General features: G+C 50.4%; 3 protein-coding genes across 4 annotated transcripts; 2 read left to right on the plus strand and 1 right to left on the minus strand.

The window, feature by feature from the left end:
* Positions 1-357: 357 nt before the first annotated feature.
* On the plus strand, positions 358-4,002 carry LOC310885100 (torsin-1A-like). 2 transcript variants are annotated; one of them, XM_083808000.1, is made up of 5 exons: positions 358-1,392; positions 2,456-2,724; positions 2,807-2,982; positions 3,155-3,282; positions 3,415-4,002. In XM_083808000.1, exons 1-5 carry the CDS (start codon positions 1,206-1,208, stop codon positions 3,657-3,659), a joined length of 1,005 nt encoding a protein of 334 aa, XP_083664126.1. In that variant the 5' UTR covers positions 358-1,205; the 3' UTR covers positions 3,660-4,002. The 2 variants fall into 2 exon arrangements, with proteins under 2 accessions (XP_083664126.1, XP_083664125.1); XM_083807999.1 differs by having other exon boundaries at positions 3,155-4,002.
* A 1,054-nt stretch (positions 4,003-5,056) lies between these two features.
* LOC310885097 (torsin-1B-like) lies at positions 5,057-10,385 on the plus strand. The gene is made up of 5 exons (XM_083807994.1): positions 5,057-5,357; positions 5,480-5,745; positions 6,597-6,772; positions 7,792-7,919; positions 8,338-10,385. The coding sequence occupies exons 1-5, from the start codon at positions 5,081-5,083 to the stop codon at positions 8,613-8,615; spliced, it is 1,125 nt and encodes a 374-aa protein (XP_083664120.1). The 5' UTR covers positions 5,057-5,080; the 3' UTR covers positions 8,616-10,385.
* Positions 10,386-11,433: 1,048 nt separating this feature from the next.
* LOC310885099 (torsin-1A-like) lies at positions 11,434-17,043 on the minus strand. Its single transcript, XM_083807998.1, has 5 exons — positions 16,668-17,043; positions 15,894-16,159; positions 13,597-13,772; positions 13,378-13,505; positions 11,434-12,764 (listed from the first exon to the last, which is right to left on the minus strand). Exons 1-5 carry the CDS (start codon positions 17,026-17,028, stop codon positions 12,514-12,516), a joined length of 1,182 nt encoding a protein of 393 aa, XP_083664124.1. The 5' UTR covers positions 17,029-17,043; the 3' UTR covers positions 11,434-12,513.
* Between the last annotated feature and the right edge of the window lie 171 nt (positions 17,044-17,214).

A 17,214-nucleotide genomic window follows, 5' to 3' on the forward strand; every position in this document is an offset into this window, starting at 1 on the left:
AATGACGTTTGGTTTTTGCAGTCGTCCTAGCCCCATAAATTCTGGCCCAAACCCTTTGTCTGACACCCCATCTAGCGTTCAGCCCAGCCAAATGCAGAGGACCGGTGCATCGAGGGACCAGCGCTGTCTGGAAAATTCCCAGTATTTTTTCAGCTGTGTCAAGCCACTTCTGTAAAAATATCCTTTGAACTGACCTCGGGAGAGTCCAGGCAAGAAGGAAACCTGCACGACGCCTCCAGTGCTGATCCCTTCCTCGAGGCAGGCTCCGGCGGAGCTGAAGGAGAGGCGGCAGCCTGACAGCCCAGCGAGTCCAGCTCCGCGTGCCTCAGCTCCTGGGCAGCCCAGGGCATGGGGCTTTGGGGACACCCCCCGTAGGGGAGCCACCTGGGCAAGGTGCCTTGGAATAAGGAGCCAAGAGCAGGAGCTGTGCCCGGCTCGAGGGCAGCGGACAGAGAGGACCCGAAATGCGCAACGCCGTGGCTTTCCCCATAAGCTGCACAGGGCAAACCTCGTTTGAAGAGACATCAAGCATTAAACGTGTGCACTGACTACTAAATAATGCTGTTCGGTGTTTTTCCAGCGAGGCTTTTAAAAATAAAACGGGGATTACTTACATGTGCTTTTCACATTTTATCATTTAAAAAAATGTTTACTGAGAAAATGAGAAACGTTTCGCTGTCTGCCCCTCCCCTTTGCAAGTACGCCGTTTTGGCAGGGCAGGGATCACGAAGCTGTCAGGACAAAATACCTGCTCTGAGAACCTGCTTTCAAAAAGCGGCTTTCTCATGTGTCCAGTCCTCTGAGCTGCACAGAAAGAAACCTCCGGGCTGTGCGCAGCCCCCGGCGCTGAGCCCAGAACAAGCACCGCTACGTTCCTGTAATCACCAGATCAATTAGCACCTCGCTTCAGATGCCTGAGGTCCCAGTCCTGCTCTCCTCAGGGCTGGGGTTGTTCTGATCAAATTCTCACTCTCCTCACGCGATACCGCCCGTTCCTGGGCGATGCCCTGCTCAGGCACTTTCACTTCTCACCACACAGAGCGGTAACTTTGCCCTTGACATGAAATCATCAACACATCCAGCTTCAGGGAAATTCGGCTCCCATTTGCTGCAGCAGCCTGAAGCACCGCGCTGCAGGGAGTTGTTCTGCAGTTTCTGTTTCACTTTCCTTCCCTCCTGAGCCAGGCTGGCTTCCAGTTTCCACCATGAAGCTTCTGAGCGTTGGTGTAGTCTTTGTTCTCGTGCCCGCCTTGTTGCCAGCCTTGGACCCGCTCAGCGCTTCGCTCTTCATGGGGGGTGCCGCCATCACCTGGCAGCTCTTCTCCTCTCACTCCTGGCTCAAGTGCCGTCTCCTGGAGTGCTGCAATGCGAAGGACACGCTGAACTTCTCAGGTAAGGCAGTGGCAAGGGCATCGGGAGCCAGCTGCCAGTGGGGCCTGCTGACGGTCCCAGGGGGGCGAGGGCTTCCCTCCTAACGCCAGCATCCCCGGGCTGGGCGTGGAAAGATGAGAGTCAAAGCCCACAGCAGCTCCAGAAGGCAAAAGCTTCTCATTTAGCTTATCCCGCATGAGGACACGTTCCCTGCTTGCCATACAATTACTGGAGCCTTTTCCTTGCTCGTGCCTTGGTTTTCATTGGCAGAAGCAGGTAAAATTCTGTAGGTAAATTTAAGGCTAACAGCTAACGACCCCACATCGTGAGATGGACACCCTGGTGGTATCCCAGACCCCAGGCAGCAGTGGCCTATAATCGATGTCAAATGAGCAGCGATCAGTGGTAGCTCTAAGAGTCAGAACATTGCTGTTTCATTTCCCCAAGCCAAGCAGGCTGGAAGTCTCCTGAGAAAGGGGAAGACGGGCAGCTGGCTCACCCTGCCTGCGGGGAACTAGTGCAGAGTCTGAAAAAAGCTTACACAGCTTTTCAACCATAAATTCCAGATCCTGCCACCTGGAAATCCCCAACCCCTTTGTCATAGGACTACAAATATTGTTTAATTTCAGGGCTGGGACACAGATTTGAAGGAAATTCTCAAGCACTTGAGACCTGTGTGCCTCCAGGTACTTCAATGCATCTCTTCATACCGGCCATGGATTTGGCTGGTTACAAACAGGCTGGTTTTTAACACTTTAGCCACTGAAAAAAAACAGTCGTGGTTCTTTTTTAAGAGGACATGATACAGCAACAGAAGGACTTATTTCTATGAATATGAGGTACGTTAGATGCCACAAAAACAGTTAAGGAGAATTTAGCGCATGTAGAGAACAAGTCCCTCAAGTAAATTAGAACCCATCCCAGGGCTTCACAGGAGGCAGTAGCTACCATGTTGTTGGGATGCCTGCCCATCTCATCATGGGCTGAGGGCAGGGAATAATTGTTCTTTCTGATGGTCGTTCAGCTAGAGCCAAAAAAAGGGAAGAATAAATGATATTTTCTGTCTCCCCTCTCATTCTTCCAGTTGTGAAAACAGATTTGGAGCGAAAAGTCTTTGGCCAGCATCTTGCTGTTCAATTAATTCTGAGAGCTCTGAGCACAAATATTCACTCCAAACGGCCCAAGAAACCCCTGGTGATGTCATTCCACGGCTGGACTGGAACAGGCAAAACGTTTGTCAGTAGTATCATCGCAGAGAACCTCTATCAGCCTAGTACATCAAGAAGGAGGTTTGTGCACCACTTTGACACGGTACTGCATTTCTCACACACCTCACATGTCCATCTGTACAAGGTACTTCCAGCTGCACCTCATTTTCTCTAATTTGTCTGCAACTGTGAGTGCAAGCCCCAGATAACATTGCCTCTTCTCACAGGAACAGCAGCAGGATTGGATTCGGGGCAATGTCAGTGCCTGTCCAAGGTCCCTTTTTATCTTCTCTGAAATGGATCAGATGCCACATGGCCTGATAGACTCGATTACGCCTTTCCTTGGCTACCATGAAGAGATGGATGGAGTTTATTATGGCAAGGCAATCTTCATCTTCTTGAAGTAAGGAAAGCTAAAAAAGAGAATTACAGTCCCAAAGAATCAGCAGGGACAAAGGGAGTAACAGTTAGTAATAGGTTTGTGGCTGACTGCAACTTAAACCACTGCCAAGATCTGAGCAATAAAGATGGCAAAGATGCAGCTCTAATGAGCTCACAAATCTCTTTCCTAACAGCAATGCAGGTGGAGATAAGATAACAGAGATTGCTCTTGATTACTGGAGAAGTCTGAAGGGAAGAGAAGACATCCCTGTGAAGGAGCTCCAGCATCTGCTATCTAAGGAAATTTTCAGCAACACAAACAGTGAGTACCTCTGGGCCCCAGTTCCAGGACTGCTGACGTTCAGTGTCTTCTGCAGACTGGTCTGGGAAGCGTGCAGCAACGCGCTGGCCTCTGCAGCACTCAGATGGGAAAGCTCCCCATTCTCTCTTCTAGGTGGTTTCTTTCAAAGTCAACTGATCCAGAAGAACCTGATTGACTATTTCATCCCTTTCCTTCCTCTTGAATATGAACATGTGAAACAGTGTGTCCGGGAGGAGCTGCGTGCACAAGGGCATCCTGAGGATGAGGACCTCATCACAGAGATTGCCTTGGCAATGACCGACTACCCCAGTGAAGAAAGACTCTACTCCAGCAAAGGCTGCAAGACTGTCGCCTCCAGAGTGACTCTGAGCACCTAGACATTACGAGGCCAAATGCCTTATGTTCCTACTGCAAGACCAAAGCAGATGAAAGAACCAGTAACTCCCTTCCCCATCAAGCTACACGTTCTTCCTTGATGGGATTTGGGCTTTTCCATAGCAGAGGGACCTTCAGAAGAGCCCTTAAATAAATACAAAGGGCAATGCAACAATCGTAGCACAGAGTAAGCGGAAGAGGGACATGCATGGAGGATGAGGCTTGCTCTCCTTGCCACACAATCACTCCCAAATGTAAGTATTTTAAAGAGGACAATCTCCCACTTTTGTGGCAGGACTGTTTGCACCCAGCATTGCCCTAATTAATAAAATCTATTCATAAATAACCATCATGTGGAGTAGTATCAGCCTGCTTTATACAGCCTGTCACCCACCTTCTTCACAGAAATCACGCAGGAGATCAGCACCACAGCTCCTGCTTTACAGACGTGGAAACCAAAGCACAAAGGAGGAGACCGAGTGGTCCAAACCCAGGCGGCCCGGCCAGAGGCAGCGGTCCCAGTTCAGCAGCCCACCCGCATGGCACCACCGCCTCATGCTGACGTGGCCATCCCACCCTGCCAAGCTGTCTGCTTGGGGATCACTGCACCGGTGCCAGATAATGGCATGGAGAAACCCTTTGTGTCTCCATACCATTTCCCTTGGTCTCTAGGCACCGGTGCTGGCTCACCAGGTGTCTGTCTGTGGGAGCTGCCTGCTGCCACACACACAGAGGGGGCTGGAAGCATGCTGGGGGAGCGGTTCGGCAGGCCGCCATCACTGCCTGCTGCCACGTCCCTGTGCCTGAGGCTGCCATGCCGTTCCCTTGGGCTGTGGTGAGGGAGGAGAGAGAGGAGGCTGGGGGCTGGGGCACTGTTGTGTTAAAGTAATTGGGAGTGACGCCCAATTAGCTGTTATGGGTTTGTCTCCACTCCACTCCGAGCTCCGCAGTGCTCCTCTTCCAGTCAGCACACCGAGCTCCCCCGGCGTGGCCAACATCTAAGGTCGGGGGCCTAGGGAACTTGCATGGGGTGCAGCCACACTGCGCCCTGGAAGCTTCTTCAAGGAGAAGGCTGGATGTGGTGCTTAGGACAGGGTGAGCGGTGACATCGGTGGTAGGGGGACGGTGGGACCCGATGATCTCGGAGGGCTTTTCCAACCCTGATGTTCCTGTGAACGTGGGTTTCATTCCCAGTGCCCCTCAGGCACAGCGTGGGGCCGTGCCCCCACAGCCCACCCTGCCGGGCCCCAGGGGGGAGCTGAGGCACCGAGGCCTGGTCCCAGCTCACCCCATGACGTCACCAGATCCTAATGCCGTCACTCCGACCCGTGACGTCACCCCCAGCGTTACGTCACGACCCACCCGAATCACCAAAAGGGCACTCCCCCCCCTTCCCTCCCCCCCCATAGTGCCCTTAACAAAGATGGCGGCAGCGGCTACAGGCGGAGCCGGCCTGGCCTCGTCCTCCCGCCCGCTGTCGGCGGGACGGAAGCGGGGCCGCGGAGCCGCCATGCCGGGGGCGGCGGGGCTGCTGCTGCCGCTGCTGCTGCTGCTGCCGGGGCTGGCGGCGCTGGAGCCGCTCAGCGTGGGGCTGGCCATCGGCGTCGCCTCGGCGCTCACCGGGTACCTGTCCCACCCCAGCTTCTACTGCAGCTACGTGGAGTGCTGCCCCAGCGCCGGGCATCGCCTCAACGCCACCGGTACCGGGCGGACGGGGTGGGGGGGGTGGGGGGGGTGGGGGGGGGGACCGAGGGGGGGGCAGCGGGGAGCCCCGGGCACCCCCTGCCCCACAGCCGGGCTCTGAGGGCGGCTCTCCCCGCAGCGCTGCGGGAGCAGCTGGACGGGCGGCTGTTCGGGCAGCACCTGGCCAAGGAGGTGGTGCTGCGGGCCGTGACGGGCTTCAGCCACAACCCCAGCCCCAAGAAGCCGCTGACGCTGTCGCTGCACGGTTGGGCCGGCACCGGGAAGAATTTCCTCAGCCAGCTCCTGGCGCAGCACGTCCACCCCGCCGGGCTGCGCAGCAAGTTCGTGCACCTCTTCCTGGCCACCCTGCACTTCCCGCACCCGCAGCAGCTGCAGCTCTACCGGGTGAGCGCATCCCGCACGGGCACGAAATGTTGGGAGAGCGGCTGACAGCCGCCCCAGAGCAGCGAGGGACAGCCCGCCCGCCGGTGCTACCCGCTGCTGGCTTTTTGGGAGCGGAGCCCACCGTTAAAAGCCCTCCCATTAACTGGAGCCCTTCACCACCGCGGCCCCACGGTGCTGTGCTTTGTGGCTGCGGCTGGAGCAGCGCTGGGCACAGCCCGGTGGCGCTCAGCGGCGCCTGTGCAGCCTCGAGGCTTGTTTGCTTCTCTCCTCTTCCATAGTGGGCTGGGAGGGGGATGCAGGTGGGAGAGCTGGCCTGGAGTCACCAAGGGGTGTTCTGCACCACGTAGCGCCGTGCAGAGCACTAAAAACCACATCACTGGGCCATGAGGAAGTGTAACTTGGGTGAGAGCTTTCAGGTGACTTCACTCCTTGAAACAAGAGACCTCGCAGCTTCACGTTTCAATGTTTGAAGGTGCCCCAAGCTGATGTGCTGGTAGGTGTGGTTTCTGTATGAAAGAGGAAACGCTGTTAAATCAAACAGAAAACACTTTCGTTTCTCCAAAACTTCCCATCCTAGCCTGACTGTAGTGTCATATCCATACGCTAAGCAGGAAGAAAAAGAAAGTCTCTGATTTGTGAGCAGGAAAAGAATTCACAATTAAATTCAGTGTCACATTAAAGGGTTCAATCGCAAACATGTTTGTGGTCCTCTCTAGGGTTAAGGATACAACCAGTGAGCGCAGGATTTGGGCGGTTGGAAGGGTGCCTTTGGGAGTCTGTGACGCGCAACCACCCTGCGGTACGCCTTCTGCAGCCCTGGCTTTTCAGTGTTTCTCACCTTCTTGTTCCAGGAGCAATTGCAGAGCTGGATTCGGGGCAATGTTAGTGCCTGTCCTCACTCTGTCTTCATTTTTGATGAGATGGACAAGATGCACCAGGGCCTTATCGATGCCATCAAACCGTTCTTAGACTATTATGAGCAGGTTGATGGGGTGTCGTACAGGAAAGCCATCTTCATCTTCCTCAGGTCGGTAACACTTTTTTCAGTTGTTGGAGATATCCAGATAAATCCGTATTTACGATGCTAACGATGTTCCCATGAGACCTTGCTCAGGTACAGCGGAAGAGCTGCCCTGGGGTGAAGAACATCCCTCGAAGACAGAAGGGAGCACCCTGGGCTCGTGAGTGCAGGGCCCGTGGCTATGGTGGAGCAGGTCTGACGGCGCAGCAGGTCACTGCAGTGTGCTGAGCTCAGGAGACTGGCCCAGGGCACAGTTAAGCTGAGAGCTCAGATTTTGGGACAGTTCTGTGGGGTGGGTGCACCGTGTACTGGGTCTGGCTGGGATGGAGTTAACTTCCTCCGTTGCAGCCTGTTTGGTGCTGTTTTGCATTTGTGGCTAAAGCAGTGCTGATAACACCCCGGTGTTTGGCTGTTGCTGAAGTGTTTGCACAGCTTCAAGGATTTCCCCCCCACACGCACACAGAGAGCAGGCTGGGGGTGGGCAAGACATTGGGAGGGGACACAGCCAGGAGAGCTGACCTGAACCAGGTAGTGCCATGCTCAGCAAGAAAAATTGGGGTAGAGAAGGCAGTGTGAGGTGTCAGCCTCCAGAAGCACGGTTGTTGAGAGACTGGCTGGGCATTGGTCTGTCTGGGAGGATGGTGAGTGATTTCCTTAGCCGTGTGCTTTTTAAAAATTATTATTTTGTCCTTTCTCTTTCCCTTATCTATTAAACTGTCTTTGTTTTGACCACCAAGTCTTCTCACTTCTGTTTTTCCTGTTTTTTCCTCCCATCATGCTGGGGGCAGTGGGGGGAAGTGAAAGTGGCTGTGTAGGTGCTTGGCTGCTGGCTGGGGTCAACCTGCCCCACACTGATGGCAGTTGATAAGAAGTGGAGATTTTCCCGTACATTTTGGCTTACAGGTTTCTGTTTTGGTTACTTGTTTGACTTCAAGAAGACTAGCGATTCATGTAACCAGCTAAAAAGGAATTCTGGCCTAATTGTGTCTCAGCTCACTGCTGTAAACTTTTTTTTTTATGAACAGCAATGCTGGTGGTGACTTAATTAATAAAGCAGCACTTGACTTCTGGACAAGTGGGAAGCGCAGGGAAGAGATACAGCTGAAAGACCTGGAGCCTGTGCTATCTGTAGGAGTCTTCAATAACAAGAACAGTAAGTCACTTTCCCCAGAAAATGGGAAATTGCCTTACTTCATAAGACAGGGTTATTTCTGCAATCTGTTCCCACCTGCCTTGACCCTGCCCTGCTTCCTGTGACACCCCCACACACCTTCCTGTGGTGTCCCCGCTCCCTGCCCTTTTGTCCCTTCACTCCAATGTCATCCCGCCACGGGAAAGCTCTCAGCACAGAAGGTGCTACGTGGGGACACCGAAGAGTAGCAGCGACAATGCAAGGTGCAGTCCCTCTGAGCAATCCAGCTAACCAGCACACATTGCCTCCCTGGGCAGCCGTTGAGATAAACTGCTTTGTGAATTCAGCCTGGTCTGCAGCTCCTGCCCTACGCAGGCCCAAGTTTAGAGAAGGTCCTTCCTTGGTAGCTATTTTCTTTTCCTTCCCCCTTCTCCTGCAGGTGGACTGTGGCACAGCAGCCTCATCGACAGGAACCTCATCGACTACTTTGTTCCCTTTCTGCCCCTGGAGCACAAGCACGTGAAGATGTGCGTCCGAGCTGAAATGAAAGCCCGTGGCCATGCTGTCGATGAGAAGGTTGTGGAGGCAGTGGCTGATGAAATGACGTACTTCCCAAAAGAAGCGAAAATCTACTCTGACAAGGGCTGCAAGACTGTACAGGCCAAGCTGGATATTCATGAAGACATCGCAGTGAAATACACGAAAGCCAAGGATTGATTACCCTTCACCTCTCCAAAGCACTGCCAGAGCTTTTGGAAACTTGTCTATTTGCACTTTTTTTTTTTTTTTTTTTTTACTATTGCAGGGAGTATGGTGAAAATCCCGGAGAGAGCAGTGTGGCCTTTTAAACTTTTTTTTTTAAACATAAAATCCCACTGTTCATCTCTAAACTGCCTGATATCCAAATATTGCCCCCTTTTTTAACCTATAGAAAACTTCTGAGCATGGCACACACAGCGCTGGATATAGCCTCTCCTGATTTATTAATTGCTGGGATTGTTAAATCCCTGATTTGCCTTTCCACAAAACAATTCAAAACTGAGGAACTCTTGCAGACAATTATACTCCCTTCCATGTACACAGAAGCTCTAGTTCATGGGCTAGCCAAGTTAGAGGAGTTTATGGTGTGATCCTGCCTGTGATAGCGTCTGCAAGGGTACACACCTCAACATGTCACAGTAAGAAAGCGCAGTGTTGGGAGGCTCCCTGTCCTTCACAGCAGTCTGATGCTGTTGTGGCTTCTACTGATGAGATCCAGCTATTTAGGAACAGAACAGCAGGATTACAGTTTCTGTCTGTTACATCCTAGCACATCTCCTGCTATGGTAATACAAAAAGTCACGATGAGCTCAGAAGATCCGGTACTAAATGGGGGAGAAAGGGAATGAATGTAATCACTTGCCACTCCACTTCTTTGGGGAAAAAGAAATGGTGATATTTTCTCTTTTAATACTTTTCTGAGGGGACTGAGTGAACTTACATGGTAACTCCAGGGCGTCTGTCTTAGCAGAGGGGTCTGATTTGCAACCTACTAGGCTGGTATCCTCTTCTTAAGCGGAAAACTCTCAAGGATTTGACTGCTGCAGCTTGTCAGGTTACTCTGGGCGTGTGTTCCAGGGCCTGAAGTCCTCAAGATCTTCATCAGTCCCCCGAGCTGCACCCAAGAGCCTTGGAGTGAGTAATCCTCCTCTCACGCTGCTTGGAAGACACTTCCATGGCTGAAGTTATTTTTAATAGTGTATTTTTATACTGAAGTGTAAGCAACAAAAATGCAATGCTAGAGAACCAGAGACGGGAGTATGGGAAAGGAGATCAGCCTCCGATAACCCCATACCTATCTAGTGAAGTATGTTTTATAGTAGCTTTTAATACTAAGCGGTGTCTGTGTGGAAGGGCGAGTGACAGTTTAGGAGGCTGGGAAAGATTGATTTAACCTTCACGTGTGTGGTAAGGCTGGGGTTTAGACTTTGTTACAGCTTCAATTCTTTCATCATCTATCCATCCCTCGTGCAGGGCAGAAGTACCTATCACCTGTCTGAGTGCAGTGTTTTTAAACTGTTTTAAGGAAGCGGGCTCTTTGAACTGCAGCTTTTAATCCCTCACCCGTACTTAAGCTTACAAATGTGATGCAAAACTTGTAGGCAAATTAACATACTAATGTTGAGATGTTACAACAGAGAACTTAGTGTTTATGTAAAGCTCTAAATTAAAAGTGTCAATTGCCTTTTACAGCTCCACGTGGAGTTTGTCAAACGTTGGCAAACTCTTTGACACTGATGCAATCTCCAGAGCCCACTGCTAGCTAGCCGTTAACCTTGGGACATTGGACTGTTGCTTTTCCTAAGGAGCGTTTTGCCTCTTAACTGACTTATTCATAGGTGTAAATGTCACCAGTTTCAGTTACTCCGAGTGCCAACTATTTGTACAGTTTCAAAACACTAAGTAATACTACTGTACTGCAGTTGGAATAAATCTTAAGTCACTTTGTCTCGTGCCTTAATTATTTCCAGCCACAGAAAAGGACTGTTTTATGGCAGCTTTCCATTAAGCCTCCTTTACTCCTGCAGGATTCAGAAGGATCAAATCCGGGAGCGGGGTCAGGCACACAAACAATTCTTTCACCCAGACGCGGGTGATGCTCCGAGCCAGGTCTTCTGGTTTATAGAGGGGAGACTTGACAGGGAGCCAGTCTCCACCCTTTGACCATCACTTCCACCTCCTCTGGAGGAACCTTCTTCCATCCACCCTAAGCCACCTCAGGCTCGGATGTAATGAAATACTTGCCACCACTGTCTGTCAAATGCTCGTGTTGATGCTGCAATAGCACACGAAGCAGAACTAAGAGCAGATCTCAGGCTGGAAGAGCCACAGTACTGCTTGTTGAACAGTTTCCCCTGCTGAGAAGGTGCCAGTCAGCACTAGAAGTTTATCATTTCCACGCCTGCTTTTTTCCATCAACTAGTCATTTGCTGTAATCCTTAGGTCAAAGAAGCAGATAAATACCTGCGGTGAGAGCACTCGCTTGCTGTCAGATTCTAGGACTGGTAAGTTCATTAGCATATGACGCAGCTCCAGAGCAGAAGTAGACAGCTGAAGTCTTAATGACTTTTTTTTTAATCCCCTGGGGGAGAAAACTTCAACATGCTGCTTCTGAAAATGGGCATGGCTTCAATCACAGCCTAGAAGGTAGGCAGTCAGCGGCACCACGGCGGGAGGAGACGAGAAGCAGGGTTTTACCTACTTTCTAGAAGACAAGTTCATCCTTGCAACAGCATTCAGCACATCTGTATCTAAAAAGCTCTCCTCTGCAAAAAGCATCTGAGTGCAGCTAGTACTGATGATCTAGTTTCCAGTACAAAGTCCACTTGTTTCCCTTTCACCAAGGAAATACTTTTCAACAGAAAAGGAATCACAGCTCCCTGCAGCCGTTCCCTTTGTACTCAGAAAGGGAAGTACCTGCATTCAAGCACAGCAGAATGCTTCAGAAAACAACATCAGGTCACTCAACGCACACCACCAGAAGGTAGCTACGAAATACGTTTCTGATGAGGAAAGTTTATTTCGAACAGAAACTGGAATGAAAAAAGCCTCCGCAGTGCTCACATTTAGAAGGAAGTCGGGCACTCTGCAGTAACTTCAGCTGACACGTTTCACATTGGTCACAAACGCATTTGGATCGGTCTTAGTCCTTACCTCCAGGGCATACGGGATTGTGAGAACAGGAAAGGCAAAACCCTGCTGTTTGGCTTCTGAATTCTACACGGGGGCGAAGAGGAGAAACCTCTTTTCCAGTTCCTCGGTGTAAAATTTAACCTGTACACGTTTCCCATTACGTTACAACCTTCCCATGAAGCTGACCCAGCACTCACACAGGCTTTTCTCCTAGGACGATCACTCCTAGGAGAGAACTGCGGGCAACTTTATTCATTAAAAAAATAACCAAAAACTGGAACCAACTACGATAAAGATACAGTCAAGGATTTTACCTTATTTCCTCTTTCTACTTAATATTAAGTCTTTTCACTGAACAGTATTCACACCAAAGAGTTTCACATTAACTTTGACTCAAAGGAAGCCAATTCATAGCACTGTTCTGAGACAGACATCGTTACTGCACAGCATTGGAAAGAATATGCATATTTTTAAGCTACATGAGGAGAAAATACACATATGCTTTTAATGCTGTTACAGGAGTTTACCCACACAAGCCCAGTGACGGCTTTCACAAGCAGGGACTTTGATCATGATTCTCAACCTTGCCTAGAGACCATCCACACCAATCCAAAACCCAATTAAAATCAGGTCATAATCTTAGTCCCGCTCTACATGCCAACAGCCTGCCGAATGGTTCTGGTGATCAATACACGATTTGAGAGGAGTCTTGGGCACGATCAGACAAAGAGTCCCTGCGTTCACAGAGCAGCTCTTCCTTACCTTGATGGCACAACGCGACGTACCTGGGAGCCGTGACTAGTGACAGAATAAAAATGCAGAGGCACTGCCACTTATTTACACACCAGTTTAAAACAATGGTCCTTTCTTTACAAAGTGCTTAAAAATGAAATGTCCTGGGTTCTTCATTTTGTGATTAAGTTAAATTTGCAGCAATAAAGCATTAGAAGTCATAGTAATAATCCAGCTTCGCATCCACAGTTTTACATCCTTTATCTGAATAAATTCTCTCCTCTCTGGGGAAGTAGGTCATCTCGTCCGCTATCCTGGTTAAAATGTCTTCATCCACGGTGTAGCCACGTGATTTGATCTCAACCCTGACACACATTTTCACATGTTTGTATTCCAGAGGCAGGAAGGGAACAAAGTAGTCAATGAGATTTTTGTCAATCAAGGTGCTGTGCCAAAATCCACCTACAAAGGGAAAGAGAAGGGCCTTGTTTCTACTCCTCTAGTTAAACACAACGATATCACAGCCCTCTGCTAGGAACCAGTAAAAGTTTATGTGTATTATTAGGGCCCTATAACGCACAAATCAGTCCATTCTCACAGTGCTTTTTGCATAATCTTAGACACACAGATGTGTGTGGCCTGTTGGATCTCTTTCAAATGAACACATTTAAAACCTTGCTCCCCAGACGCTGGTCTCATACCTTCACCCCTTCCACGTAAAGAACGTATCTTCTATTAAGAGCAAGACAATCTGCTCTCGGAGAGCTGATTTTTTTTCCCCAGAGCTTTCATCCAGCCTTAGATTTCTTTTATGCTTGCTTTCCCCTTAGCCCATTAGCATGTCAGTAAATGCACAGCACATGTGAGCCAACAGACAACCGAGGTACACGCAGAGCTCTATTTCCTCACAAGAGCTGTCCCATAGGCCTCCAAACTGCGCTGTGGCTCCTCAGTAGCCAAAACCCAGAGGCCACACCAAGAAATCAGAGCTGTCAAAGTACAGCTCGTACACTAAACCAGGCCATCACTTTTGTGGGGTTTTCACCACCTCAAAAACAATCAGAGTTTCACTCACTATTTTTGTTGTTGAAGACAGACACAGACAGTGCGTTCTGTATGTCTGTGAGCTCTATGTCTTCCCTTGCCCTCCCGTTTCTCCAGAAATCTAGCGCCAGCTCCGTTATCTTTTCAGCTCCAGCATTGCTAAGTAAAGAGAAAACAAAGGTTGTATCTGAAGGTAGTTTTAAAAGGCACTGAGCGCACAGGACAGCAAGCCTGAGACGTCTCCTCCTACCTGAGGAATATGAAGATGGCTTTCCTGTAAGACACTCCATCCAGGAGCTCGTAGTAGTCCAGGAATGGCTTGATGGAGTCAATGAGTCCTGCGTGCATTTTATCCATTTCATCAAATATGAAGAGTGATCGGGGACAGATGCTCACGTTTCCCCGAATCCATGATTGCAACTGGTCCTGAGTGGCGTAAAAACAGAAGCAGCTGAAAGAACTTGTGTTGAAAAGACAGAAAATAGGACTGGTGCCTATTGAGTTTTGTATTCCTTTCAATTGTGCCACTTCAATAGCTTTGGCTTCTTGGCTAAAACATGGCTGAAAGCTGTAAATAAAACTTATAAAACCAAATGTCATGCTAGCTCTGAGAAATTTTGAAAATACTAAGAGACAACACAGAACAAGCAGGAGATCTCCTCAAAAGATGTTCCTGAAAAAATATCGAAAATGAAAGCCTGCTCATCAGGACAAAGGACAGGTACCACCAAGGAACAGCAACACAAAGCAAAGCCCTGTCAAGTAAGCTGCTTACTTTTGGCAGCACTTTGGTCTGAACATCTTTAGGTGTCAAAACTACAAACAAGGTTATATTTACTACGTGAACAGCACCATTAGGAAATTCCACCTGCTGTCACTAGCACAAGTAGAAACAGAATTCAGTTCTCAGCCCTTAATCATTCCCAAGTTAAATGAAGACAATTATGAGCCCTTCTTAAACCACAGTATTGCTCAGACAGGGTAATGCTTTACTGTAAAGATTCTCTCACTTAATGGTTACATTTTTCTCTCCTTGTGTGTGACCTTTAAGATCAGTAACAAAATAATGTTATACTGTGTTAAGTAATGTTATAAGTAATGTTAAGTAATAAGTAATGTTATACTTTATACTGTGTATAAAGAGCTATAGATAGTTCCTCCTACTGCCATGGGCAGCAAGTTTACCAAGCAGCGTGTTCATCTCAAAATAAAAGCAGAAAGGGATCCGTTTTATTTTAGAACAGCTCAGCTGGAAGAAGGGTAAAAGCAAGCTGTAAAAGAGGAAATATCTACTTCTGCCATTTAGAAAGTAGGTTTGTAGACCTATTCCCATTTTCAACACATACAAATAGAATATAAACATTCGGTACTAGAAAACACCGTACTACTCATTCAAACTCTGCTGTCAACAAAGCTAAAACAAAAACAAAACAAAACAAACAAAAAAACCCACCAGAAAACGTATATCTGAAATACCGCCCCACAATATCCACCGGCCTACAAAGCTGCACTGATGCTTCCCAAACCTGGGGAATGATTCCAAATAGGTTCACCCGTACCTTTCTGGCAACAGCGTATTCTGTTATTTTGTTTTACAGCTGGGAGATGGTAGCATAGCAAAACTAAACAACCTGCTCAGTGCAAGAAGCAGGAAGTTACACACGCACCTCAGACAGAAAGCTTCAGCTTTCCACGGTACCTAACGTGCTTGGAGGCCACCAGACGGTTCGTCAGTGTCACAAACCATTCCTTGTCTTTCGCAGTGCCCCTCAGCATATCACCTAACGATGGAAGCCTGCCGATTCACTGTTATCATTAAGTCACACACATCTCTAAGTAAAGCGTAGAACAATAAAAATTAACCACATCGTTCTTCCCTAAAAAGAGGCTCAACACACATGCAAAAAAAGTCTTTACTTTCACAGGAGAACCAGTCCTGCTGTATGTTAGGATTTACCTAATGCTATGCAGAAGATTCCAAAACTGGCATGGGGTACATTTTACAGCGTAAAACAGCACCTAGGTTTTTAGTACTGATGGTGCTACCAGAAAACCTAGGAAGTCCAGATACATAATAACGGCAATACAATTTAAGACAGGTCAGACAGAAGCTTATTAACCGTGATGGCAGCAAAAAAGCATCTGGGCTGCACCTCCCCTCTGCGCCCCTGTTCTCTGCCCAGTGACTGCCGAGACTTGTGTGCTGCTTCAAAGAGGCGAGGAAAAAAAATCCTTCCAACGTTAACAAAGCCAGGTACCCAACCCTGCGAGCTGTGGCTGCTTGTTAACTGCCACAACCGACAGCGTGCAGTCGGTGCTGGCAGAGCCTATGGGGTGGCACAGCCAGCAGTGCCTTAGGTTGGATACAGAGGTTGCAAATACCCCCATGCTGCCAGCTGTTAGGCACAAGGAATGTTCTTTTTCTTAGGCAAAACTTAGCCACATGTCTCAAATCATAAAGGTTAATAATTTTAGCGCCTCCGGGCTGTAATGTTTACAACCGAACACAGCAGTGACTGCTGCCCCCTGCCGCGAGTTCCGCCTTACCTTGTAGATGTTGATGTCCTGAGCATGAGGGAAATGTAAAGTAGCCACGAACTGATGGACGTATTTACTCTTCAGACCTTTTTTATAAATGCTTTCGGCGATTATCCTACTGACAAAGTTTTTGCCTGTTCCAGTCCACCCGTGCAAGGAGAGGGTGAGAGGCTTCTTGGCGTTTTCGTTGTTGAGGAAGCCCTTCACGGCCTTTACCACCACCTTGCTCACCAGGTGCTGCCCGAAGAGCTTTCTGTCCAGGTTCTCCTGCAGGGCTGGGGAGCAGGACACCGCCGTCAGGGGAGGAACCGCCCGCAGCTCCCGGCCCTTCCCCGGAGCCACGGGATCAAAGGGCTGGCCAAGCTGGAGTCAAGCCGCAGTCCCTTCCCTGTCCCCTGGGCCCAAATTCCCCGTCCTCCTTCCTTGTCCCCCTTCCCTCTTCCGCTTTCCTGCTCCCAAATTCCCCATGCCCCAGGACCTCCTTCTCCGTCCCCTGGGGTCCTCTTTTCCCATCCCCTCAGGACCCAATTCCCCATCCTCTGGAGCCCCGGGGCCCCCTACCGTCGGGTTCCCTTCCTCATCCCCCAGGACCCCAATTCCCCGTCCCCAGATTCCCCGTCCCCCTTCCCCTTCCCCATCCCCCCGAGACCCCAAATCCCCGTCCCCCTTCCCAGTCCCTCTTCTCCCGTCCCCCCGGGACCCCCACCCCCTCATCCCGCAGCCTTCAGAAGAGCAGGGCCCCCCCGTCCCCTCAGCCTCCCCCCGGTCCCGCCCCGCCCGTACCGGCGGCGGCGCGCAGGTCGTGCCGCTGCAGGCAGCACTCCCTGAAGTAGCAGTAGAGCCGCGGGTACGAGATGATGCCGGTGAGCGCCGAGGCGGCGGCGCCGGCGATCGCCAGCCCCAGGCTGATGGGCTCCACGGCGCCCGCGGGCCCGGGCAGCAGCAGCGGCGGCAGCAGCAGCAGCAGCAGCGCCAGCCCCGGGGCCGCCCGCGGGCCGCCCCGCAGCCCCGTCATGGCCCGCACGGCCCCGCCGCCGCCCCGCGGCCGCTTCCGCCGCGCCGCGCCGCTTCCGCCGCCGCCATCTTGGGCCCGGGCAGAGGCGGAGCTGGAGGCGAGGCGGCGGCCATGTTGGGTGTGGCACATGTGGTGTTGGGCGCCATGGCGGCCATCTTGGGTGTGGCGGCGGCCATCTTGGGAGGGTGTTGTAATTAAGGGCTGTTCATTAAGGATGGGCCGGAGAGTGCGGGTGTCCCTTGTGCCTGTACTTCCAGCCAAGCTGGAGGATTTTTCACCTTTCCCCTGTTTTTGGCTAAAGGAGGAATGGGGGCT

This window comes from Anser anser, assembly GCF_964211835.1.
Source record: "Anser anser genome assembly, chromosome: 21".
In the NCBI taxonomy this organism is placed as follows: domain Eukaryota; kingdom Metazoa; phylum Chordata; class Aves; order Anseriformes; family Anatidae; genus Anser; species Anser anser.

Bases quoted from the DNA above. Each gene is read 5' to 3' on its own strand.
- LOC310885100 (XM_083807999.1), top strand. From the start codon at position 1,206: ATGAAGCTTCTGAGCGTTGGTGTAGTCTTTGTTCTCGTGCCCGCCTTG. The intron at 2,725-2,806 runs GTACTTCCAGCT...CTCTTCTCACAG, and splicing joins CACATGTCCATCTGTACAAG to GAACAGCAGCAGGATTGGAT. The intron at 2,983-3,154 runs GTAAGGAAAGCT...CTTTCCTAACAG, and splicing joins GCAATCTTCATCTTCTTGAA to CAATGCAGGTGGAGATAAGA.
- LOC310885097 (XM_083807994.1), top strand. From the start codon at position 5,081: ATGGCGGCAGCGGCTACAGGCGGAGCCGGCCTGGCCTCGTCCTCCCGC. The intron at 5,746-6,596 runs GTGAGCGCATCC...TTCTTGTTCCAG, and splicing joins AGCAGCTGCAGCTCTACCGG to GAGCAATTGCAGAGCTGGAT. The intron at 6,773-7,791 runs GTCGGTAACACT...TTTTATGAACAG, and splicing joins GCCATCTTCATCTTCCTCAG to CAATGCTGGTGGTGACTTAA.
- LOC310885099 (XM_083807998.1), bottom strand. From the start codon at position 17,028: ATGTGCCACACCCAACATGGCCGCCGCCTCGCCTCCAGCTCCGCCTCT. The intron at 13,506-13,596 runs GTAGGAGGAGAC...CTCTTTACTTAG, and splicing joins GCCATCTTCATATTCCTCAG to CAATGCTGGAGCTGAAAAGA. The intron at 12,765-13,377 runs GTGAGTGAAACT...TTCCCTTTGTAG, and splicing joins TGTCTTCAACAACAAAAATA to GTGGATTTTGGCACAGCACC.